General features: G+C 45.1%; 1 protein-coding gene across 5 annotated transcripts in view; it reads left to right on the top strand.

Moving 5' to 3' along the window:
* LOC311145853 (gephyrin-like) overlaps window positions 1-25,687 on the top strand; it is a 114,386-nt gene extending 88,699 nt beyond the window's left edge. For 2 of the 5 annotated variants that reach the window (XM_084182192.1, XM_084182191.1), the window contains exons 10-23: window positions 11,670-11,712; window positions 12,108-12,245; window positions 18,513-18,605; window positions 18,826-18,881; window positions 19,386-19,505; window positions 19,796-19,854; window positions 20,018-20,171; window positions 20,410-20,531; window positions 20,752-20,839; window positions 21,402-21,475; window positions 21,598-21,662; window positions 23,580-23,683; window positions 24,975-25,071; window positions 25,307-25,687. In XM_084182192.1, coding sequence (XP_084038318.1) covers window positions 11,670-11,712; window positions 12,108-12,245; window positions 18,513-18,605; window positions 18,826-18,881; window positions 19,386-19,505; window positions 19,796-19,854; window positions 20,018-20,171; window positions 20,410-20,531; window positions 20,752-20,839; window positions 21,402-21,475; window positions 21,598-21,662; window positions 23,580-23,683; window positions 24,975-25,071; window positions 25,307-25,440 — 1,347 coding nt within the window. In that variant the 3' untranslated portion in view covers window positions 25,441-25,687. Of the gene's footprint in view, window positions 1-7,409; window positions 7,485-11,669; window positions 11,713-12,107; window positions 12,246-12,702; window positions 12,748-18,512; window positions 18,606-18,825; window positions 18,882-19,385; window positions 19,506-19,795; window positions 19,855-20,017; window positions 20,172-20,409; window positions 20,532-20,751; window positions 20,840-21,401; window positions 21,476-21,597; window positions 21,663-23,579; window positions 23,684-24,974; window positions 25,072-25,306 lie in introns of all 5 variants that reach the window. The other 3 variants (XM_084182189.1, XM_084182190.1, XM_084182193.1) reach the window with 3 other exon arrangements.
* The last annotated feature ends 644 nt before the right edge of the window (window positions 25,688-26,331 follow it).

The raw sequence follows: 26,331 nt of genomic DNA, 5'->3' as shown, positions 1-26,331 counted from the left end.
AAAAACAAATGATAGTCCCACTAAGCCCAAACCAGATGGGATGGTGTATCGCTGCAGAATGCTGTGGTAGCCATGCTGGTTTAGTGTGCCTTGAATTCTAAATAAATCACAGACAGTGTCACCAGCAAAGCACCCCCACAACATTACACCTCCTCCTCCATGCATTATGGTGGGAAATACACATGCAGAGATCATCCGTTGCTTGTGTTTCTTGGCCCAAGTAGGTCCCTTCTTCTTATTGATGTCCTTTAGTAATGGTTTCTTTGCAGCAATTCGACCATGAAGGCTTGATTCACACAGTCCCCTCTGAACAGTTGATATTGAGATGTGTCTGTTACTTGAACTTTGTGAAGCATTTATTTGGGCTGCAATTTCTGAGGCTGGTAACTCTAATGAACTTATCCTCTGCATCAGAGGTAACTCTGGGTCTTCCATTCCTGTGGCGGTCCTCATGAGAGCCAGTTTCATCATAGCGCTTGATGTTTTTTGCGACTGCACTTGAAGAAACTTTCAAAGTTCTTGAAATGTTCTGTATTGACTGACCTTCATGTCTTAAAGTAATGATGGACTGTCGTTTCTCTTTGCTTATTTGAGCTGTTCTTGCCATAATATGGACTTGGTCTTTTACCAAATAGAGCTATCTTCTGTATACCCCCCCCCCCTACATTGTCACAACACAACTGGCTCAACCACATTAAGAAGGAAAGAAATTCCACAAATTAACTTTTAAGAAGGCACACCTGTTAATTGAAATGCATTCCAAGTGACTACCTCATGAAGCTGGTTGAGAGAATGCCAAGAGTGTGCAAAGCTGTCATCAAGGCAAAGGGTGGCTATTTGAAGAATCTCAAATATAAAATATATTTGTATTTGTTTAACACTTTTTTGGTTACTACGTGATTCCATATGTGTTATTTCATGGTTTTGATGTCTTCACTATTATTGTACAATGTAGAAAATAAAGAAAAACACTTTAAATGAGTATGTGTCCAAACCTTTGATTGGTAGTGTATATTGACACTTTCTATTTTTGATATTGACTTAGCAAATATGCAAGTAACAATTTCACTGTACCGTTTACACCTTCTGTAGAGACCCTTCCACTTAGCAAGATGTGGCTGGGGGTTATAGCATTTGTTTCACATGTCCCATTAATTCAGAGAAGTGTGTCTGGGTAACCGTCATCTAATATTTATAAAATAGTTTTATCTGGGCACTTTCTGTTTTTGATATTGCTACTATGCAAATATGCAAGTAACCATTTCACTGTACCATTTACACCTTCTGTGTCCTGTGCATGTGACAATTAAAGTTACATTTTATTTGATATAGTGTGTGTTTACCAGAGACGGTAATTTGAAGAACAACATAACCTGCACTAAATTCAGATTAGGAAATAGGCCAAGGACAAGATAGTGTCATTTTACTTTGAGTTTTTCCTTACCTCCTTAAAGAGATGGGTGGGGCTAAGGCTTAAGAGGGTGTGAACTATGCTGAATGGGTGTAGACAAGGAAGAGCTCTCCAGTAGGTGTACCAAAACATTCAAGGGCCATTTTCTCAAGAGTGGGGTTACAAGTTTATCAACTTTCAAAGTAGAATTACTTTCCCATTGTTTCTCAACTGCAGTTTATGATATAAAATTTTCTAGCTCTGAGTCTCCACTTTTATCCAATGTAAAAAACACAACTTCAATTTCTGCTACATAAGACCGAATCGAAGCAGTGAGTCACATATATGACCTTTGTCACCCCTCCTTTCCTCTCCCCATGCTCTTGCTGTTGTCTCTGTTTAAAGCAGTGTATTGTAAAGGACAGTAGAGTGTCTGTCTAACCTACTTAAGCTCCTTTCTTTCTGCCCTGACAAACAGAGGATGGGTTGCAGGCATTACACATCAGTACTGACATACACCAGAGGACACAAGACGACACACACACATGCCAGCATACGGCTGCTACAGCCACGTCCAGAATTAGCTCCTAGCTCCTGATGGCCACTCATCTTCCTCCTCTCTCTTTCTCTCTCTCGTTCTCTCTCGCTCTTTCTCACTGCTCTCTCTTTCTCTCTCATTTTCTCTATCTGTGTCTTTTCTCCATGCTCCCTCACTCCCCCTCTTTTTCTCCCCATCCTACAGTCTTTCTCTCTCTCCCACTCTCTCACTTCGCCTGCTGTGCTCTCTCTGCCTTCTCTGCTGCCTCATCTCTCTCACTCTCACTCCCTTCCTCTCTGAGCCTGTGTGTGGTGTAGTTGTGTGTGTGTGTGTGTGTGCCAGTGAGCGTGTGGGAGACTACATCTTCTTACTCAGAAGCAGAATAAAGCATGGTAAGCAGCCTGTCTCTTCTCTCCTGACTGACTGACTGACTGGGGTTTTGTGTTTTGGTGGCTCTTTCTGCATGTGTTAGAGGGTAAAGAAGGGTTATTGTTTTTGTGTGTGTTAGAAGGGATGGGGAGATTGTGGCTCTTTGTGAGTAGTTGGTGTATTACGTGTGTGTGTGTGTTTGTTTGTCAAGGTTTGTGTTTTGACTGTGTAAAAAGTGTACTATAGCTCAGTTTGTACTATACTGTTTTCAATTAGCTAGCTACCACTCACATCTCCATATATAGCTGTTGCTGATGCAGCAGCTACTCTTGCTGGGTTATACTAGCACACAGTAGCATTGCTTATCTAGGCTTGCTGAAACCTGTAGCTAGCTATCACATAAAAGGTATGTTTTAAATGTTTTATTTAACCGTTATTTTGACAGGGAGTCATGCTGAGACAAAGGTCTCTTTTACAGATGAACATACACAAAACACAGCAATATACACAATACACATCTATATACACAATACACATCAATATACACACCAATACACTAAAAGCAAATCACAATCATATAAAACAAACATATTCTTCAGTGAAAAGGTCTGAGTGAGTTTTGAATCTGATTAGAAGGCATGCCATTCTCTCAATAGGAAACAACTGGACTGGGAGTACTGTATTAGATACAGTGGTTTTAGATTACATGGTCTCAGATGTTGGCCTCAGGTGATAATGCTGTCTTGCTGCTGTTCCTAGATGTGGAGTTGGCAGAAAGCCAGGACTTGGATGCTACTGTTACTGGAAGCTTAGTGTCTTGTCAGTGCTGTTGAGAGCAGTTCAATATTAGTAAGAGATGGCTATTGTGCAAGGTTGTTTACTAGTCAGAGCAACCTAAGGTTCTCCCTCGCTCTCTCTGTGTAACGGTTGTAGTGCCTCGTCACCATAATAGTTTCCCCTCTGTAACATGGAGCGAGAGTTAGACAGCATCACCCATATTCAGCGCAACATAACTCAAGGACTGTTTCATAATGTTTATAATTCACTTTCAGTCCAGTTACAGTGGTAGAGGGTTGTTTGGCTCTAGTCAACTCCACAGAGGGGCAGTGTGTCTGTGTGTGTGTGTCTCCTTCCACCCTCTTCCTGGGGTGAGGATGTGTGAGGAGGGGTGAGGCTGGGTGAGTAGGGGTGATGCTGGGTGTGGAGCGGTGAGGAGCGGTGAGGCTGGGGTGAGGAGCGGTGAGGCTGGGGTGAGGAGCGGTGAGGGTGGGGTGAGGAGGGGTGAGGCTGGGGTGAGGCCAGTTGAGGCTGGGGTGAGGAGAGGTTCTGCGTGCCTCCAGAGTGGTGCCCTCTGGGGAGGAGTGGGTGTACGGGCAGCTGGCTCTGGGTCTGAGCTGTACACATGGATAAAGGACATGCATAACGCGATTAGGAGTGAGGCACAGCATTCAGGACAGATGAGGTGGAAGAGAGAGATGGAGGGTGATAAGAGCGGGAGAACATATAGGAGAGGGAGAGTAACAGGAACAGGAGCTTCTGTTTTACCCAGAGGCCGTGCACTTCCGGCTGGATGCTACGCGTGTGTGTGTGGTGAAGTGTTTGTGTGTGTGTGTGTGTGTGTGTGTGTGTGTGTGTGTGTGTGTGAGGCATCTGCTGAGGTGTGTGTGTGTGCGCCAACCTAATCTAGCTATAGAGTGGGCGATGCCATGCCACAGATTGAGGTTGGCTATGCTTTACACTGTGTCGAACAACACTGCCAGCTCTGGATGGGCTGGAGAGAGGGTTATAATCAACTTGGTTCTATCCAGGTATCACACTGCTAAGCTTAAGGGTATACACACACACACACACACCTGGCGACTGTCCAGACCTGATTTACAGCACTGCAGATAAATAAGGCTAACTGTGGGAGAATATCTATTTCCCAAGCCTTTGTTTCCCTCGTGTTAACAGAAACATATAATAATTTCATACAACAACAGTCATGGTAATAATTATACTGAACAAAAATATAAACGTAATAATTTCAAAGACTTTACTGAGTTACAGTTCATATAAGGAAATCAGTCAATTGATATAAATTCATGAGGCCCTAATCTATGGATGTCACATGACTGGGAATACAGATATGCATCTGTAGGCCACATATACCTTAAAAAACAGGTAGGGGCATGGATCAGAAAACCAGTCAGTATCTGGTGTGACCACCATTTGCCTCATGCAGCGTGACACATTGTGTTGTGTGACAAAACTGCACATTTTAGAGTGGCCTTTTATTGTCCCCAGCAGAAGGTGCACCTGTGTAATGATCATGCTGGTTAATAAGCTTCTTGAAATGCCACACCTGTCAGGTGGATGGATTATCTTGGCAAAGGAGAAAAGCTCACTAACAGGGATGTAAACAAATTTGTGCACAACATTTGAGAGAAATAAGCTTTTTGTGCGTATGGAACATTTCTGGGATCTTTTATTTCAGCTCATGAAACATGAGACCAACACTTTACATGTTGCTTTTATATTTTTGTTCAGTATAACATTGGTTGGTATGTTTGTGCTTGCGTGTGTGTGTGTGTGTGTGTGTGTGTGTGTGTGTGTGTGTGTGTGTGTGTGTGTGTGTGCAGCAGTCCCATGACAATCCTACCCACTTGTCTCTGTAATAAATGTCCATTGATTTGTCCTTGCACCCCCCGCCCCCCTATAATACACACACACACACACACACACACACACACACCCTTTAGACGTTGATTGATGATTGGAGCAGGAGTCTGAGGTCAGCTCAAGGAGAACCACAGGGACGCTATGGTTGTTGTAGAGATACGCGTGCACACATCACTGAGTCTTACACATCAGTAACAAGAGGTGAAAAGGTGCATGTGGAGCCACCTGACTCATACGTGAATAAACTGACAAAACTTAAGCCCAACCCAAGCAACGTGTGTGATACCACCTTCCCTTTCTAAAAGTGTCATTCCGTGTGTGTGTGTGTGTGTGTGTGTGTCTGTGTGTGAGTTAGGTAGGTAGCCTAGTCAGGCCATTAACCGAAAGGTTGCTAGTTTGAATTCCCCGAGGCCACAAGGTGAAAAATCTGTCTATCTGCCCTTGAGCAAGGCACTTAATCCTAATTGCTCCAGGGTGGCCATCAATAATGTCTGATCCCCGGCCGTGACCCCACTCTCCATTTCACACCTCATACTTGTACAGGTTACCCACTTGTACATGCAGTGAAACAGGACCAATATAAGCACCCCATTTGTGCGTGTGTGAGACCCCATCCCATCTGGTATGCTGTTTTAGCACTATTCTCATCCTCCATTATGAAGTCAATACTCCTCTTCTGCAGTTGTTCTTTTAGCAGCCCATTTGATTTGCCAGCGTGACACAACTCTCATTGCGGTTTTCTCATGTAATAATAACAATAGCAGATGTCTCTGTTACTGAGCTTGGTTTTGCTTTCTTCATCATAGTATTAGTCCAGGCATCTTTGGATTGAAATTCGAACTTAACTCTGTGAGGATAGCGCTCCGTCTTGTTGTATGTACAGTAGAGTAGGGGTGGGAGTGTGTAACCATTGGACAAAACTCCTGTTTGACTGTCAACATTTGAACTGGGCCTCTTCTTGCCTTGTATTTGTGTCCAGGGCCAGTGTGAGATGCAACTGTTGTCCACCAGCCCAGTAGGGGCACTGTTTGGTCTGTCCTCGCTCTCCTGCCTCGCCCTGCCTGCGGCTGCCACTGGCTGCTGTGTGTTAATCCTGTTCTCTTCTCCCTCCCTCCTTTCCCCTCTTCCCCTATTTTCCTCACCTCTTCTTTCCCCTTTCTCTCCCTCTCCCCCTCTCGCTGTCTCCCACGGCACCGTCCCTAGGCCCGGCTCCCCTCCTGCTCATCCACTTATAGTGTCTCTGAGGTACCTCAGCATGTGTCAATCTTCCTGCGTCGCCGTGGCAATCACCCCATCCACATTTCTATCTCCCTTCCTCCATCGGATACCCTCGTTCCTGCTTCCTTCGAGACCCACCATCCTTTCCTCCTGTCGTCCCCTCTCGCTATCCTTCCACCTGCCTCTCCCCTCCTCTCCCCTTACTGTAATCCCCCCAACCTCTCAAACAGGCATGCATCTCACTGATGACCAAAGAGTTTATAAATCTGGAGATACTCTATATAAGGTTTTAAAGTGTTATTTTGTTGTGTTGTTGTAGGGTATTTCTTGAGTTTTTAAGTTTACCGGCTAAATGTTGTTGTTTATTTTTCAACCCTTTTTCTTTTATTATCGTAGACCGTCATTATTCATCATTTTTCGATGTATCTTTTTTATCCTTCCCTTGTTCTAAAGCCCCTCAGTGTCGTGCGAACTGATGACCTCCTGCTCTGAGCTGGAGTATCTGTCACACACACACTCGGCTGCGGCACACACACACACACACACACACACAAATTGTAGCTGTAGGAGAGACAGAGTCAATCTCTGAACTTCTCTTCATTATAAACCCTCCCTGACTGCGTCCCAAATGGCACCCTATTCCCTTTATGGTGCACTACTTTTCACCATGTCCCATAGGGAATAGGGGGCCATTTGGAAGGCAGCCTCACTCTTTGGTTCCTTAGGCTTTAAATCTAATCCACTCTTAGAACAATACTTTAAAAAATACCCTCCTGTCCTAATCGTCACACTACCATTAGAACCATGGGATGAGTAACCATGGTCTTTTGCTTTGTGTGCATTGAGACACCACAACGTTTGTTTTGTTTTCCTTGCTGCTGAGTCAATGATAGTTAATGTATAAAGTAGGTTCATATCCATACGGTTCAGGGCGTTTTTTCATGTTTGATTTGTCTTTGTTTGTTTGGCTAATTGTTAGTAGTTCATTGCAGTCAGTCATTACCTGTGTAGTCTCTCTTTCATCTCTCATCAGTCTCAGCAGGTGTGCTTGCTTTGTAGTGGGTTTGACCAGTGTGTGTCTGGACAAGTGGGAATTGGAGGTGTGTGTGTGTGTGTGTGTGTGTGTGTGTGTGTGTATGTATTTGGCATGGTTGTCCGTGTTTGTTTAATGTTTGAAAGTATGAGCCGTGTGTGTGTGGACCAGGTGAGTGACTGTCCTGTGGCTTTCTCCAGGCCGCACGGAGAGAGTTCAGGGCTCACCTGGATGAGGTCATCACGCTCCAGTCTAGGTACTCTACCTTGGACCAGGTAAATGGTTACACACACACACACACACACACACACACCACTCTCAGGGCCATCAGAAAGGCCTCCTGTCATCTCAGGTCTGTGACAGGCTCCCTTTATCACTAGAGGGCATTTAGCACTATTGCTATCCTGGCCCACAGGCTGTGATCGATCCCTCTGATTGGGTAATCACCTTGTATTTTATTTATTTATTGGGCCGTCATGTCTTTCTTTTAGTCCCCAGTAATCAGAGTCCTCATTGGCATTCATCAACATGAACATCATCTGTTTCTGCTTCACATCTCATCTCATCTTGATGACTTAATGTGGACGTGGACATGGTGGGTGTGTGTGTGTGTGTACCGTCACTGTGTCTGTTTCTCAGTATCTTTTGCAGCATCTGGCGAAGACAAAAATCATATTTCCTTCCCCTTCATTCATTTATTCACTCAGTCATTTATTCATTCAATTATTCATTCAATTATTCACCCAATCCTTCCCTTCTCTGTTCGCCTCACTGTTTCATTCATGACGTCTGGTGTTGGCATAATGAGCAGCGGAAGAAAGATGGAAGAGAAGAGAGAGAGAGAGAGAGAGAGGAGAAAGGGAGAGAGAGACCCAGTGCTGGCAGATGGAGAGCATCAGCGACCACACAGTGAAGCGAGTGACTATGTTCCTTCCACTTGTCATGTTCCTGTGAGACCGTTGTCATGGTAAAGGCAGACGAGACTGCCTGAACATAAGGCAGCTGGCTGCCTACGTATCTGCTCATTGGAGTGTGTGTGTGTGTGTGTGTGTGTGTGTGTGTGTGTCTAGCTATTGTGATGATCTCTCATCCATCTGTGTAGTCGCTGTTGTTTGTCTAATGCAATGTTGTTGTTTAGGTTGAGTGCTTAAGGGGAGCTGAGCTCCTGCCTTACTATTATTTATGTTGTCTAGCCTGTTTATCTCCAGCCTAGGCGGGTTGATCCATAGTATTACAGAAGGCCAATGTTGACAGAATCCTCCATAGCCCATTTCCCCAACCTTCACCTCATCTCACTGCTAGCCTTTGTTTTGTTGCCTGCACGACCATTATTTCCCTTCCACTTATGATACTAAGATGGGTGTACTGTACAGACCTGTTCAACAAAACATGATGCCAGGTGGTTCTACTAAATATACCCTCCACCACCACCCCCACCATTACCCGAGTCAGTACTGCTCAATGTCTTACCGTGCATCTGTTTTGAAATGTGTTTAGACGGGTTAGTTTCAGTAACGGTGTGTTGCACCTGCTCAGTCTTCCTCCTTCACGCTGAGCCCACATCGTTCTGTGTTCTCTCATTCTTTTTATCACTTCATCCGCTCCGTCAACTCTAGAACTTGACGACCTCTAGTTGGGTTATAGATGAGTTTATTCCTACCCTGGTGGGTTACCGAGCCTTAAACTGCTGATGACTTGTAGCTACTGTTTCCTAGCGTTCCTCTGCTCTGTCTGTCTGTTGTAAAACTCTTGTCTCTGTCATGTGCTGTCCTGTCCATACGCTACTGTAATGTAGCTCCACTCTAGGTTGGAGGGGCTCAACGAGGACCGCAGAGGCCATAGCAGGACCTACGACTCGCGAGTAACTACCCCCCCCCGCCCCCCCCGTCGTTCTCTCTTTCTTTCTTTCTTTCTCTCTCTCTGTCTCTCTTCTTTCTATCACTCACTCTTTCCTCAGTAGCAATCTATTTATTATTCTAACATACAGTGAGGGGAAAAAAGTATTTGATCCCCTGCTGATTTTGTAAGTTTGCCCACTGACAAAGAAATGATCAGTCTATAATTTTAATGGTAGGTTTATTTGAACAGTGAGAGAGAATAACAACAAAAAAATCCAGAAAAACGCATGTCAAAAATGTTATAAATTGATTTGCATTTTAATGAGGGAAATAAGTATTTGACCCCTCTGCAAAAAATGACTTAGTACTTGTTGGCAAAACCCTTGTTGGCAATCACAGAGGTCAGACGTTTCTTGTAGTTGGCCACCAGGTTTACACACATCTCAGGAGGGATTGTGTTCCACTCCTCTTTGCAGATCTTCTCCAATTCATTAAGGTTTCGAGGCTGACGTTTGGCAACTTGAACCTTCAGCTCCCTCCACAGATTTTCTATGGGATTAAGGTCTGGAGACTGGCTAGGCCACTCCAGGACCTTAATGTGTTTCTTCTTGAGCCACTCCTTTGTTGCCTTGGCCGTGTGTTTTGGTTCATTGTCATGCTGGAATACCCATCATCCACGACCCATTTTCAATGCCCTGGCTGAGGGAAGGAGGTTCTCACCCAAGATTTGACGGTACATGGCCCCGTCCATCGTCCCTTTGATGCGGTGAAGTTGTCCTGTCCTTTTAGCAGAAAAACACCCACAAAGCATAATGTTTCCACCTCCATGTTTGACAGTGGGGATGGTGTTCTTGGGGTCATAGGCAGCATTCCTCCTCCTCCAAACACGGCGAGTTGAGTTGATTCCAAAGAGCTCGATTTTGGTTTCATCTGACCACAACACTTTCACCCAGTTCTCCTCTGAATCATTCAGATGTTCATTGGCAAACTTCAGACGGGCCTGTATATGTGCTTTCTTGAGCAGGGGGACCTTGCGGGCCCTGAAAGATTTCAGTCCTTCACGGTGTAGTGTGTTACCAATTGTTTTCTTGGTGACTATGGTCCCAGCTGCCTTGAGATCATTGACAAGATCCTCCCGTGTAGTTCTGGGCTGATTCCTCACCGTTCTCATGATCATTGCAACTCCACGAGGTGAGATCTTGCATGGAGCCCCAGGCCGAGGGAGATTGACAGTCTTTTGTGTTTCTTTCATTTGCGAATAATCGCACCAACTGTTATCACCTTCTCACCAAGCTGCTTGGCGATAGTCTTGTAGCCCATTCCAGCCTTGTGTAGGTCTACAATCTTGTCCCTGACATCCTTGGAGAGCTCTTTGGTCTTGGCCATGGTGGAGAGTTTGGAATCTGATTGATTGATTGCTTCTGTGGGAAGGTGTCTTTTATACAGGTAACAAGCTGAGATTAGGAGCACTCTCTTTAAGAGTGTGCTCCTAATCTCAGCTCGTTACCTGTATAAATACACCTGGGAGCCAGAAATCTTTCTGATTGAGAGGGGGTCAAATACTTATTTCCCTCATTAAAATGCAAATCAATTTATAACATTTTTGACATGAGTTTTTCTGGATTTTTTTGTTGTTATTCTGTCTCTCACTGTTCAAATAAACCTACCATTAAAATTATAGACTGATCATTTCTTTGTCAGTGGGCAAACGTACAAAATCAGCAGGGGATCAAATACTTTTTTCCCTCACTGTACATTCTCTCCTTTTTTGAGTAGCTGTATGGTGTGGTGGTGGAATCTGTGGATTATCAGTTCCGTTCCGTTCTCTAGTAGTCTTTTTCTCTGCTCATCCTCTGTTCTTTTCTCCATTAAGATGCCATGTAGTTCTGGTCTCTCGCTTTTGTTCGTGTGGGCTGTAGGACCATGCTGTGTCTCCTCACTGTCATCCCTCCCTACCCCCTCTCTCTCTCTCTCTCTTTCTGTCAGTGTTTTTGACTGCGTTGGTGTGTCATCAGTAGTGTTGGTCCTTTTTTGAGTTGTGGTTGGTTGGTTGATTTAATCTTGGTCGTACTGTGGTAGAGAGGGTCTCTGTCTCTGTTCCACCAGACCTTAGCTAGCTCATGTGCCACTCACCTTTTAGGCCAGGGGCATTGGGTCTCAGAGATTCCAGCTAGGGGTTCCTACGTCCTGCAGACAGTGTTCTATATAAACACCTGTAGAAGACAGCTGTACTGGGATGTGAAGCGAATCCCACCTCTTCCCAAACCAACTCTAAGCCAAACCTAAGCCCACATGGGGTACAATCCAATGAAGCAGTGCCCCTTAAACATTCCCACCTCCCCACCCACCTACCCCATACACATGTTCTGCTCAGTGAGACTAATCCACTATCCTTGGCCTAAGGGATCCTCATCTTATCGATTTATTTATTGCCATTCATGTTCTGAGGATTGTTTTGATTGTGATTGTCCTTATGTTATGCATTAGAAGTTGATGGATGTGTAGAATGTATATGGTCATTCCAATATGTTAGAGCCAGTGTGGAATGCTTTTATCCTTGTTGGACAGAGGCTGCTATTCCCGTTGTGGTCTCACCTCAACCATTTCTCTCTATATATGTAGGTTCAATCACGGTGTGGCAGCAAAGAGAACATCCTGAGAGCTAGTAAGTTATTTGATTGAGAATTTTCTGTGAGAGTGTGTGTATGTGTGTGTTAGTGCTAAGCGATTAGTGCTTTTTGAGGTCGGTTCGATTATTTAAAGATTATCACAATTTTGGTTTCAATTATTTATACCTAATAAAACTCAGGAGAAAAAACGAGTTGTCTTCACAAAAGTTGAGAGTGAAAGACTAACACTTGCACTTGGCTTTTCTTACTAGCACTGACTTTTCTGATAGCTGCTTCATTTAAGAAAAGTTTTACTTACTATGACTGTGTGATGGGGTTGTATGCGTGAATGTTCTCACATGCGTGTTTGTGTGTGTGATGGTGAAAGACGACTATCCTCTCCATCACACTCCTTTGACCTTTCTCCTGTCTCGCTCTCTCTGTCCATCAGGTCACAGTGCGGTGGACATCACCAAGGTGGCTCGCCGGCACCGCATGTCTCCCTTCCCCCTCACCTCCATGGACAAGGCCTTCATCACTGTACTGGAGATGACCCCCGTGCTCGGCACTGAGATCATCAACTACAGAGGTGGGTCAGACGGACGGACTGACTGACAGAGAGAAAGGGACGGACAGACCGACAGAGACAAGTAGGAGGATTGGCGGCCGGACAGACAAAAACACAGATGAACGGACCGACAGAGAGACGGAAAGACAGACAGATAGATAGACTGACTGACTGAGAGACAGGCGGGTGGAGGGACAGACAGACCAACGGACGGAAAGACAGACAAACGGACAGACCGAGCAACAGGCGGACAGAAAGCTCAGTCATCCCCGCGTCACTGGACATGCCTTTCTTTCGATCCCTATCATCAGTCATACCGCACACTCGGCCTTCACTACTGTCTGTAGTTGTTCTGTATGGCTGTTGACTCCATACCCTCTCTATACCCCTGACCCTCTGTCTGTAGTTCCCTTTACCTACAGTCTGTAGTACTGTCTGTCTGTATCATATGTGTGTCATGATGTTTCTGTTCCAACAGCTGTTCCACCTGACCCAGATGCTCTCCATTCCACCCTGTCTATCGGTCTGTCTGAGTCCCCGCCTACCTGCCTGTTCTCATGTTTCATTGGCTTGATTGTTGATTGATTGATTGCTTTGCAAGCCAATAAACAGCACACACCTCTTGACTGTTGCATACACCTCCTAACCATCCAGACCTTTGGCCAAGGGTATGTAGTTCTGTCCTTGAGCTGTTCTTGTCTATTCATGTTCAGTATTATGTAATGGTTCATGTTTTGTGTGGACCCCAGGAAGAGGAGCTGCGGCTTTCGCAACACCTCATGGGGATCCTAATAAAATACAAAATACCAAGGGAGTCCCTAGACCCCACATTGATGGTCCAGGTTTTGACTTCACATAGGTCAACTTTAGGTGCTTAGGTTGCTTGTTTACACCAAGTAATCTGTAGTTTTCAAAGACTTGGCAGTACATTCTACACCATGCATAGAGTTGGGGAAGCTAGCTTCAGGTAGAATTGGCCCATGGCTCTCTAGAATACAGAGCATTGTCACCCATACAGTGTCTTGCAAAGTATTCATCCTCCTTGGCATTTTTCCAATTTTGTTGCACTACAACCTGTAATTTAAATATATTTTTATTTGGATTTCATGTAATGGACGTACACAAAATAGTCCAAATTGGTGAAGTGAAATGTAAAAAATAACTTGTTTAAAAAAATTATAATAAATAAATAACAGAAAAGAGGTGCATGCATATGTATTCACCCCCTTTGCTATGAAGCCCCTAAATAAGATCTGGTGCAACAAATTACCTTCAGAAGTCACATAATTAGTTAAATAAAGTCCACCTGTGTGCAATCTAAGTGTCACATGATCTCAGTGTATATATACATCTGTTCTGAAAGGCCCCAGAGTCTGCAACACCACTAAGCAAGGGGCACCACCAAGCAAGCGGCACCATGAATAGCAAGGAACTCTCCAAACAGGTCAGGGACAAAGTTGTGGAGAAGTACAGATCAGGGTTGGGTTATAAAAAAAATATCCAAAACTTTAAACATCCCACGGAGCACCATTGAATCCATTATTAAAGAATTGAAAGAATATGGCACCACAACAAACCTGCCAAGAGAGGCCCGCCCATCAAAACTCACGGACCAGGCAAGGAGGGCATTAATCAGAGAGGCAACAAAGAGACCAAAGATAACCCTGAAGGAGCTGCAAAGCTCCACAGCGGAGATTGGAGTATCTGTCCATAGGACCACTTTAAGCTGTACACTCCACAGAGCTGGGCTTTACGGAAGAGTGGCCAGAAAAAAGCCATTGCTTAAAGAAAGAAATAAGCAAACACACTTGGTGTTCGCCAAAAGGCATGTGGGAGACTCCCCAAACATATGGAAGCTGGTACTCTGGTCAGATGAGACTAAAACTGAGCTTTTTGGCCATCAAGGAAAACACTATGTCTGGCGCAGACCCAACACCTCTCATCACCCCGAGAACACCATCCCCACAGTGAAGCATGGTGGTGGCAGCATCATGCTGTGGGGTTGTTTTTCATCGGCAGGGACTGGGAAACTGGTCAGAATTCAAGGAATGATGGATTGCGCTAAATACAGGGAAATTCTTGAGGGAAACCTGTTTCAGTCTTCCAGAGATTTGAGACTGGGACAGAGGTTCACCTTCAAGCAGGACAATGACCCTAAGCATACCGCTAAAGCAACACTCGAGTGGTTTAAGGGGAAACATTTAAATGTCTTGGAATGGCCTAGTCAAAGCCCAGACCTCAATCCAATTGAGAATCTGTGGTATGACTTAAAGATTGCTGTACACCAGTGGAACCCATCCAACTTGAAGGAGCTGGAGCAGTTTTGCCTTGAAGAATGGGCAAAAATCCCAGTGGCTAGATGTGCCAAGCTTATACCCCAAGACATACCCCAAGAGACTTGCAGCTATAATTGCTGCAAAAGGTGGCTCTACAAAGTATTGACTTTGGGGGGGTGAATAGTTATGCTTTCTGTTTTTTTGTCTTATTTCTTGTTTGTTTCACAATAAAAAATATTTAGCATCTTCAAAGTGGTAGGCATGTTGTGTAAATCAAATGATACAAACCCCCCAAAAATCTATTTTAATTCCAGGTTGTAATGCAACAAAATAGGAAAGATGCCAAGGGCGGTGAATACTTTCGCAAGCCGCTGTACATAACATGAATCCATAATATGCACAAGTCCAGAATGAAAACCAGGTCCATATTTAATTTCTGTCTCCATCCATCGTCTTGTTTTCTCCGCCAACACTTAACTGAGAGCAGTGTCCAGTGCATGTTGAATGACTATCATGGCCTCAGTCACCTTGCTGCCTGCAGTGTGTTACTGTTGGGTCTATTCGTGGGTTGTGTTCTGTTTCTATGGCTTCTGTGTGTGTCTATGGGAGGGGGTGTACAGTGCTATATATTGAACAACAACGACAGCCCCTAACCTGCGTGGCCCCCGGCAGGCCCTGCTGGAGCAGAACCCGTTAAGCCCATTTGGCCCCTGAGTGGCACGGACTGGAAAAAGCCCCCTTACTTTATCTCAGCCACAGCGTCCACAGGAGGAGCACCAAAGCAGGAGAGGAGAGCCGTGGCTGGGGGCCCGGGGGCCAATCATGCTAATGCAGCCTCCTCCCTGGCTCCCTGGCATCACACAGGTCAGTGATGTCATCGGTGACGTTATCGGTGACGTCATGCCTCCCTCCTCACCACCAACCACCACCCCACTGAAAAGAAAAAAGAAACGACAGCACCCCACTGCCTGCCCACTTCCCAGAGTGCCCACTGCCCAGACCATGGCAGACAGGGTTCCGGTTGGGGGTCTCGGGACGGGGGGCGGGGGGGGGGGGGGGACACACGACCGGGGGACAGGAGGGGCCCCACCCTCCTCTCTCTTCACTCCACTGGGTCATTTCACCTCCTGACCACTAAGGGGCAATAGAGGGGCTCGGGCCAGGCCATGGGCTGCTACTAGTGCTGATGTTGCTGTTGCTTCTCAATCTGTTGCATGATCTGGCTGCTAGCAAAATCCACCTACTATCCTCCTCCTCATATTACATTAGTATTGTACATTTATGGAGGACCTTTCACCATGATGTCCTGAGCAGTTCGGTCCAGTGCCCACACCGTGTTAGAATAATGCGGGAGGAGTTTTTAATGTATGTAAAAATATATGTAAATGCAGGAGTGGGCGAGCTTTACTCTGCCATTCCTACCGCCCTCTCTCTCTTCCAGCACAGCGAAGGTCAAATGTGAGGGCTCAGAGTTTATCCACCCCCTGTCAGTTGTGACTGGCATCTATGTGGGTAGAAGAGATGCCCACTAATCCACTACCCACCCAGGAAGCACATAGACACACAGGGGAGAAGGTGTGGAAACAAAACACCCCTCAGCTCAGACGAAACGTCTCAGAACACAAGACAACCATGTTGTTCTTTTTGCTTGTTAAGTTTGGAAGGGCGTCCTGCTCCGTTGATTTGATTTGTTCTCTGCGCCAAGCCTGAATAATAGATTTGTATATGATAGAGACGTTTCCGTTTCCCTCTCCTTCTTTCTCTCTCTTTCATCCTTTATCTCTCTCTCTCTCTCTCTCTCTCTCTCTCTCTCTCTCTCTCTCTCTCTCTCTCTCTCTCTCTCTCTCTCTCTCTCTCTCTCTCTCTCTCTCTCTCTCTCTCTCTCTCTCTCTCTCTCTCTCTCTCTTTCTGTCGGCCATGAGAGAAGTGAGTGACCCAGTTCTGGGAGCGCTTTCTGTGTGGTCATTTCCCATCTCCCATCATCTGCATATGCAACAACCGCCGGGCACAAGGACATCATCCACCACAGGACGGGGGAGGCACCCAACCAATCAGGCGCGAGCGAGCAAGGGCTAGAGGAACACACACTCCTTGTGACAGTGACACACAGAGCGTCAGGGAAACACAAAGCCAGTACATAACCCCGTCACTAACGTAACCCAAGAACACATTCAGGAAGGTGATAACACAAGAAGTGTATGACCCTACCCTAATCAACAGTGGTTGTAGGTCGACTGGGGTGTTCTAGCAGTTTGAATCCCACCCACTGTCCTCCTCCCAACTGCCCTGTCTCTGAAAGAAAACAGTAGGTGTAGGGTGCTGATGTATGGGATAAAGTTGAGCATCACTCACACAGTGAGTTAGTGCATCGCTATGAACCATAGGCTCTCCGACACCAACCCAAAGTAAATATGGGCAATAGTGTAAAGGCTGCGCCAGGAATAACTCTTCATAAATCTTTGAAATGGCGTTGTTTACTCTCTCCGATGGCAGTAAGTAAGGGCTCAGGGTACTTTACAAAGTGCTATTTTGTCTTGTTGGTTAATATAATGATACAAGGAACACCTAAGAGATTGATGGGCCCATAGAGCGATGAAGGATATTGGATATTTCAACTAAATTGAAGAGGTGGAGGCTGTGCCGGTGTTGCAGAATGGTGTTGTAAGAATCACTGTTGGTGTTTTGGTTGTAAAACTATCACGGGTGTACACACACACACACACACCAGTGTGCACTAGGCATCGGTCTCTGTCCTGATATGAGGAAATAGAGTGTAGTGGGGATATTTTATGGTATCTGTCACTTTGTTTGTTGCTCCTGTTGTGATGTGTAATGCATCAGGTTGCAGTGTTTCTTAGCTAATAGAGAGCATATGTTTCTATTTTTGAGGGCCCTTGTTACCTGTCTCGTCGTTTTGTGCAGTGGTGTGTGTGTGTGTGTGTGTGTATTTTCTGCTGTGTGTGTAGTTGAGTTCTGTCTTGCATTCCATGGGGAGTTGTTATGTTATTAACCAGCTACATTTTGGTTGTCTTGTCAGCCAGCTTGACGGAGGCGATGCGAGTGTGTCGTGGCGCTCCGTTCGCTGTGTATTCGGTGTATTCGTCTGTTTCCATAGATACCTCTGTATCCATCTGTTTGATCACGTTATAAAAGAGATGTTCTATATTTAGCTGCTCATCAGATGTGGTATTTTGGAACAGTAAGTCTCCTCTAATCATCCTTCAATAGAGGAGAAGCCTGCTCTCTCTCTCTCTCTTTTTCACTCTCTTTCGCTCTCTCTCTTTCTCGCCATCGCTCTTTAGTTTTCTCTCTTCATTACTTCCTCTCCCACCCTCTCTCTCTCTTTCTCTTTTTCTGTGTCATTCTCCCTGTTCACCATGGCTTGTTTTCTCTTCTCTTTTATGTGCTGAGAATGAGCTCCCCGCTCTCTCCCCAGAGGAACCTGTCTCTGTGCGTGTGTGTGTGTGTGTGTGTGTGTGTGAGTGAGAGGCTGTAATTAGTAGCTCCGCTGCGTCAGAGTTAGCTAGCGTCACAGTGTAACACTTGGCTCCCCAGCCTTCTCTTTCCCTCTCTCTCTCTCTCGCTCTCTCTCTCTTTCTCTCTCACACACACACACACACACATACACGCTCGCGCACACACACACATCTAGCAAGGGTTTCATGTGATGTAGGCCTGTCTCGATTTTGTCTTCTTCACGTTCAACAACACCTACTCGACACTCTGTCTTGTCCTACCATCGTCTGTCTGTGCTGTTGTCAACAGATTGTGTGGCAGCATGGTTATAACTTTATGTGTTCTCTGGCCCATCCTCACTGCACTGCACTGCATACACACACACACACATTAACCAAAACATAGAGGGACACAGCCTACCCCGCCAGCATGCATGTCACATCTTGTGTACTCCTCCAATTGATGTGTGAAATGACAAGCTTTTTTTCTACTCTCCGTCTTTCCCTCCTACCTTTCTCCTATTTCTACTCTACTGTACTTTACTCTACTATTGTAGATGGGATGGGTCGAGTCTTAGCGCAGGACGTCTATGCCAAAGACAACCTGCCTCCATTCCCTGCATCAGTCAAAGATGGCTACGCCGTGCGAGGTGAGATGCCAGGACTAGTGGGTGTACAGTTTAGGAGTTTGAGAGATTACAATGCTAGACTTTAGTATCAGTGCTTGTTTTTGTGTCTTTGACCATTGCAGCCTTTTCAGCTATTTATGTCTTACTGTTCTCTCGCTCTCTCCTGCTATCGCTCTCCCCATCTCCATCCCTCTCTCTCTCTCTCTCTCTCTCTCTCTCTCTCTCTCTCTCTCCCTCTCAGCGGCTGATGGTCCTGGAGATCGCTTCATCATTGGAGAGTCACAGGCAGGACAGCAGGTGAGCTCCTTACAGTTTGTGAGCCCTGATATTCTGGAGTGTTGCTTTGAGAACATACTATAATAAGACCTCCCCTCCCTTTTCCTACCTCTGTGTGAGTCAGAGTATTCACCTGGGCTATCCTGCAATGTGAAGTTACACAGGTCACTGGCTCAGCTGTGATTACAAGACTCTCCACAGAGACGGACCATGTCCTCTCTCTACCTCTACACAGAGTTTTATATAGAGCTCTGCTCTACACACAGACCCTGTCTCTGCAACACTCCACTCGGCTTTCTTACAATTGTCACACAGCCTCCACTATGGAGCCTCATGTTCAAGAGTAGCTCAAGTGTATCTTGTGAAAATGGTATACAGTCGATTGATTTTCCCAATTGAAATGTTGATAACACTACTCCATGCCGGCAGTTATAATGCATTATGATGCAGCTATAATGCCTTAAAATACTTTCCATTAGCATGTTGAACACCTTTATAATGTCCAACCTGTATGTGTCCCTGTAGCCCACCCACACAGTGATGCCGGGCCAGGTGATGAGGGTGACAACGGGGGCTCCTATCCCCTGTGGGGCGGATGCTGTGGTGCAGGTGGAGGATACTGAACTGCTCCGAGAGTCTGAGGACGTGAGTCAACCATGACCTATGACAACTTCCTGTCCCCATCTCAATTATCACAACAACCTTTATTGGAATACACTATACAAATGCAATACAATAACATACAATCTGTCTCTCTCCTCTCTCTTTCTCAACTCACTCCCCTTTTCCCTCAACACTCTCATCTGTCTCCTGTACCTCCTCTCCACAAACTGACAGCCTTTCTATGTTGTACATAGACTTACTCATCTGCCACAATCCTCTTCCTTACAATATACTGTACTGTATTTTCTTCACTAACCTGTTTGTCGTTGCAGGGCACAGAAGAGCTGGAGGTGCGGATCTTGGTACAGGCACGGCCTGGACAGGACATCAGGTGAGCGAGAAGTTTTAGGTTGTACCAATCAGGCTGGTGGGGTCAATTCCATTTAAATCCAGTCAATTCAGGATGTAAACTGAAATTCAAATGTTCCTTAATGCTGTTCTGTATCAGTACTATACCACACAGTCATCTATATCTCTGTCTCCCCTCCCTCCAGGCCTATAGGTCATGATATAAAGCGTGGGGAGTGTGTCCTGTCCAAGGGAACCCACATGGGCCCCTCTGAGATTGGCCTGCTGGCCACCGTAGGAGTCACTGAGGTGGAGGTGCAGAAGTTCCCTGTGGTGGCTGTCATGTCCACTGGCAACGAGGTGAGCACACGCACGCACGCTCGCATGCATGCACACACATTTTGTCTTCTCTCATGGTGTCTTTAATACCTGGGTTTGAGGTTAGAGAGGCGTGTAAGGCGGCAACCGATTGCTGGGTCGAATCCCAGGTCTGTTGGGAAGATCTTGCAGGATGTGAGATGGTTTCCAATAGACAATGGATAATTATGTAATCTTCTTCTTTGTGTGTGTGTGTGTGTGTGTGTGTGTGTGTGTGTAGCTGTTGAACCCAGAGGATGACCTGCACCCAGGGAAGATCAGGGACAGTAACAGATCTACACTGCTGGCCACCATTCAGGAGCACGGATACCCTACCATCAACCTGGGCATCGTCGGAGACAAGTCAGTGAACATAACTCAATCATAACCCCCAATAACAATTGGCTTGTCTACCCTCCTAGAAAACATTGGGCTGGTTTCATGGACGCACATTACTCCTAGTCCCGGAATCTGAAAGTGCTTTTTAGTCCAGGACTAGGCTAAATCTGTGTCTGCAAAACTGTAGATAGATATATACGATCAAAAAGATGGGAGGGTCTGAACTATGACCTTTCCCCTACAGCCCAGATGACCTCCTCAACGCCCTGAACGAGGGCATCAGCCGTGCTGATGTCATCATCACCTCAGGGGGCGTGTCCATGGGAGAGAAGGTAAGATCCAATCCAAATGAAATGTTTAAATAAAAAAGAGAAGGGGATGAGAGGTGGGGCAGCGAGCTCATTTGGATGGACATTTTTGCGAGAGGTCATTGTGTTTGAGAGAGCTAAATCACTGCCATCATGGCTAGCTAGTAGGGGCTAGAACTCGTTTTGGAATTCACCACAACAGTTGGTTTTCTATGTTGAACCTCACGTACTGTCCAGCTCATGCACTCTGCTGCCATCTGTTGTTCTGACCCAGCTGGTGCTCCTTGGTGATGAAGCGGCTGGTTTGGCTGACCTTTTGAATGTTTACTGCTTAGCTGAGTTCTCTGCTTCCCTCGCTGGGTTTTCTGCTCCAATTATTTATGTTATTGGATCACAAATTTACACCTCACCATCTGTCAGAGACCGGCAGACATGTTAAAGATGCACAAAGTTTCCATTCGATTAGAAGTTTAATCCTCTCCCATGTGTTCCTGGCAATATCAAAGTCGATTCAGTTAACTTTATCGGCATGGAATACACTGTAAATACAGTACAATAACATACAATGAATCTCTTTGCGTTTCAGGACTACCTGAAGCAGGTGCTGGACATTGACCTCCATGCCCAGATCCACTTTGGACGGGTCTTTATGAAGCCAGGGTGAGACGTGATGGGGTTATTCAAAGTTTATGCCTTCTTAATTAATTAAGTGAGGATGGTTTAGAAGAGTTGGATAGTCCATCATGGAAGGTCTCACTGAGTTTGTCATCTCTCCTCTTTAGTCTTCCCACCACGTTCGCCACTGTAGACATTGACGGGGCACGGAAACTGATATTTGCTCTACCAGGTATGTCTTGATGAGATCTGCATGTCATGTGTACAGTGTGTGTACTGTGTGTACTGTATGTTGTGTGTGTTTGTGTGTATAAATGTTGTTGTTGAGTCTCAGGACTGGCAGGGGACCGCTGGTCTTGACTGAGATCTCAGGCACTTATCTGTGTCTCTGCTCTGAGTCCAAAACGCCACCATTTACCAACCAAATATATGTTTCCTTGAGGGAAACATGTTATATTAATCCAGCAGCATGCCCTCAGACAGAGGTAATGTTTCTCTTTAATCACACTCCCCTTTCAGTTTCCACAGCATCTTGGAACCCTTCCAACCCACAGCAGCCATTTCTATTCTCTCTGATTGATCATTTTCATTTTGTAAATGAGTTGTAATTAGTATTATAACCATGTTTGTGTGTGTTTGTATTTTTATATAAGCCCTCCAAAACCATGCTCCTGTGTTTTATCTCAGACTCACACAGCCCAAAAACTCAAACCGCAGCCAACCCTGACCCCCATCCAAACCAAACCTGAAATTTGACCCCTATTTGACCCACCCAACCAATCAAAGTGCCCTGCCTCCTCTCTTACTCAAGCCTGCTGACAACAGCCTCTTGTCCCTCTACTTTCCTAGCATTCGACCTGGCCACTCCACACCTCTCCATAGGCCCCAGCCCAGGACTCCTTAGTCCCTTGCCCAGGCCCCCTGCCTCTGCCCGTCCTATTGCCAACCTGCCCCAGCACCCCTGCCTTGTCTCTGCCCGTCCTACATATGTCCGGACGGCTAGTCTGTGGCTGTGGTGACCGCCACTCTTTTTATATTCCCCCTTTAAGGTAATTTCACCTTCAGAGACACAGGCGCCATTCGCATCGACCCTGTGCCCGACAGTGAGGCAAGCAGGGTGCCCGTGCCACCGCCCCCGCGCGGAAGTAGGTGCTACCAACCTGGTTGACCATGCTGTACCGTTCAGTGTGCTGCTCTCTACCTGAAAGCAAGCTTACTTCACCTGAGCTCAGAAAACGGAATTTAAACTGAAAATGGGAAATGTGTTTTTTCTTTAAGAGTGCTTAACTGAAACTCGACCCAACTCAAATTATATGGGCTTCAAATTATCTAAAAAACTTTTTATCAGGCCAAATGGATACATTTTATTTTTTGTATTTTTGTCTCCCAGACTTTGGGCATGTTTGGGGGAATTTTTGTCAGTTTTTCTAGTGGTTATTAAACTAAACAAGATCACTACACCTTTTAGTGAACCCAAACTTGAATCTTAACAAAACATAAAATAAACTTGAGTTTTTCTTTACTTATGTGATTTTCTGTTCTGTTTTCTGAGAGATAAATATTGTTTTGTTTCTTTAACGTTTCTGTGGTGTTGCTGTTGGTTCTGTCGCTCCTCGTTCTGTTTCTCAGTATGTCCCCAAGTCCCTGCCCCTGTGAGTATCTATCCCATGATTCCATGCTGTTGCTTGTTGTTGTGATTTGAGAGCGCCGCTCACCCTCTCCCCCTGATATTGCTACCCCTCACCGCTGCTTGTTGGTGTAAAGAGATAGCACTCACAAACTTGTCCCACTCTCAAGAGCTCTCACCCACCAGTCCCTCCTCTGTGAAAACGTTAAAAGGCAGAAGCGTACATGTCTCACTGTCTACCTCCCCATTCCTCCAGCCCCAGCCCAGGTCCCCAGCCGCAGCCTGGCCCCCATACTGACAGACCAGTGGGGTGAAGAAAACCACTGCCCTATGCACTGAGCCCTTGTCCTGTCCTACAGGGGCTACTAGCTGGAGCATGTCAACAACAACAATGCTCCTCAACCCCAACCCGTCCAAACCTTCCCAGGCCTATCCTGCCGTCTCCCTCCTCAGCCCTGAACAGTGGTAATGTCCCCTCCTTGTCTCCCTCTCATCCTCAGCACCTCTCTCTCTGTTGGTCAGGTAACCCAGTGTCTGCTGTCGTCACCTGTAACCTCTTCGTCATCCCTGCTCTGAGGAAGATGCAGGGGATCCTGGACCCTCGGCCCACCATTATCAAAGCCAGGGTAAGTTAACAGCACTGGCTGTTATGGAGGGTTTCTGGACACTAGGTCAAAAAAATACAGGTTAAGACAGTGTAATAATTAAATGCGGCAGCGTTAGAAATTGGAACAGCGCTGTTGCTGATTCTAAACTATTAACATTGAAAACGTGACCAGCGGTTAGGAAATCAAGTAATAAAGTGTCTGTAGATCATTAGAAAAACATTTACAGTACATTCGGAAAGTATTCAGACCCATTGACTTTTTCCACATTTTGTTACGTTACAGCCTTATTCTAAAATGGATACAATAATTGTTTTCTCTCATCAATCTACACACAATACCTGATAATGAAAAAGCAAAAACAGGTTTTAAGAAATGTTTGCAAATGTATTAAAAATAAAAACGGATTTACATAAGTATTCAGACCCTTTGCAATGAGACTCGGAATTGAGCTCAGGTGCATCCTGTTTCCATTGATCATCCTTGAGATGTTTCTACAACTTGATTGGAGTCCACCTGTGGTAAATTAAATTGATTGGACATGATTTGGAAAGGCACACACCTGTCTATATAAGATCCCACAGTTGACAGTGCATGTCAGAGCAAAAACAAGAAGACTCTAGGCTGTAAACGCTGCCAAAGGTACTTCAATAAAGTACTGAGTAAAGCAGGGTTGCCCAATCCTGTTCCTGGAGAGCTACCCTCCTGTAGGTTTTCGCTCCAACCCCAGGTGTTACTAACCTGATTAATCTTATAAACCTGCTAATTATTAGAATCAGGTGTGCTAGATAAGGATTGGAGCAAAAACCTACAGGACAGTAGCTCTCCATGAACAGGGTTGGGCAGTCCTGGAGTAAAGGTTCTGAATACTTATGTAAATATGTGTGCCATATGTTTGCTGAGTAGTTAGCTGAAATTCACTACAATTGTGTTTATTTTCTACTTTGATGGCAAACTTTCTGTACTGCTAGCATTCAATTCCAGTCATTTTCGCTCTGGCGCTGGTCCAATGAATGTAGTTATTTTCTAACGCATCTGCATGGAATTATTAGGTTGTCTTAACCTTCTCTATCTTCAACCTAGTCTGGACACGGGTGAAATACAGGCACAAAATGAAAAAGCGTGCCACCTTGCATTCATGGTCCTTGGAGCCAGATATGTGTGTCCTTTGAGCTTGCTGCATAAGTTAGGGAGTTCGAGGGAGAGCTGGAGAGGGTTTTATACACATAGCTTTAATGCAAATACGTTGGGGTTTAAATTTGAGTGTGATGTCATCATTCTGCTCCCTGCTCTCTCCTGTGTGTGTAAACAGCTGTCCTGTGATGTAAAGTTGGACCCTCGTCCAGAGTACCACCGCTGCATCCTGACATGGCACCACCAGGAGCCTCTGCCATGGGCACAGAGCACAGGTATTATCACATACTAAGTAAATACACAATAGTTTGTCAGCATGTTTGCATGGAATAATGGATAAGGGAAAATGCTTATCAGAAAGTTTATCCTTGCCATGTTATAGACTCTCTCTCTGTCTCCCCACCCTCCTCCCCCTCTTGTCCCCTCCCCCCTTTCTAACCACCCTCTCCTTCATTCTCTCCTCTCTCTCACTCTTTCTCTCTCTCTCTTTCTCCCTCTCCACCTCTACAGGAAATCAGATGAGTAGTCGACTGATGAGCATGAGAAGTGCCAATGGGCTGCTGATGTTGCCTCCTAAAACAGAGCAATACGTGGAGCTGCATAAAGGAGAGGTTGTGGATGTGATGGTCATAGGACGACTATGATGATGTCATCTTACAGGGACAGATAGATAGAGAGGAAGTGGTGCATGTCCACATATCATAACTATTCTGTAATACGTAACGGCACAGCAAGTTTTTATTGATTTGGATAATAAAGTTGATCAAGTATAATTAATCAACATCTCGAACACAAAATAAATGAGTACATACATTGATCATGAAAATATGAATTTGAAAAGATAATTGTATTTCAAAGAAAGACAAAATGTAATACCTTTTAAAAGTGGAGAAAAATATATATAAAACATAAGAGATTTATTCTGTAATATATTATATTATTATTATAAGTATCATGATTATTATGATAATTATTAATATTATATTATCATCATATTAAGCAACTCTGTTTCTCTTTCATCCTTGCAATTGCTTTGTGTGTTCAACCCTAGACCTTATAGATAGATAGCAGTAGCATTTCAATAGGAAGCTGTAGGTGCTTAACAGGATTAAAAAAGAAAGCCTATTTTCTTATCTCACAAAAAGGTTAAAAATACATCTTTTTTTTTTTTTTACAATGAAAACTCTTTCGAGATAATGTCAGAAGTCCCCCTTGGTCTATGTCCTGATTCTCCATCCTTCTCCTGAAGTGTGCACATTGGCTGGAGGGAGTTTCCACCGTTGCTAAATCCATGCAAGAAAGTATACAGGAAAAGAGTGGAGAATCAGGATGTAGCCTTGGTGCTCTGGCTTGATAGGAGAAGTGCTTTCAGGGTCCTGAGGGTGCCTTTAGGTGACAGCTATCTTTACCTCCCTTTAGTATTCTTCTCTTCTATGCCACATTATATTGGCTTCATTATGCTTCATAATGGCTTCACACACAGCTTTACTTGTCGTTTATCTTGTGAGTCGTGTTTATGTGCGCAGTGCCAAAAG

This window comes from Coregonus lavaretus (genome assembly GCF_964263955.1).
Source record: "Coregonus lavaretus genome assembly, chromosome: 18".
Lineage (NCBI taxonomy): Eukaryota > Metazoa > Chordata > Actinopteri > Salmoniformes > Salmonidae > Coregonus > Coregonus lavaretus.
This window is presented reverse-complemented; position numbering and strand designations above follow the sequence as displayed.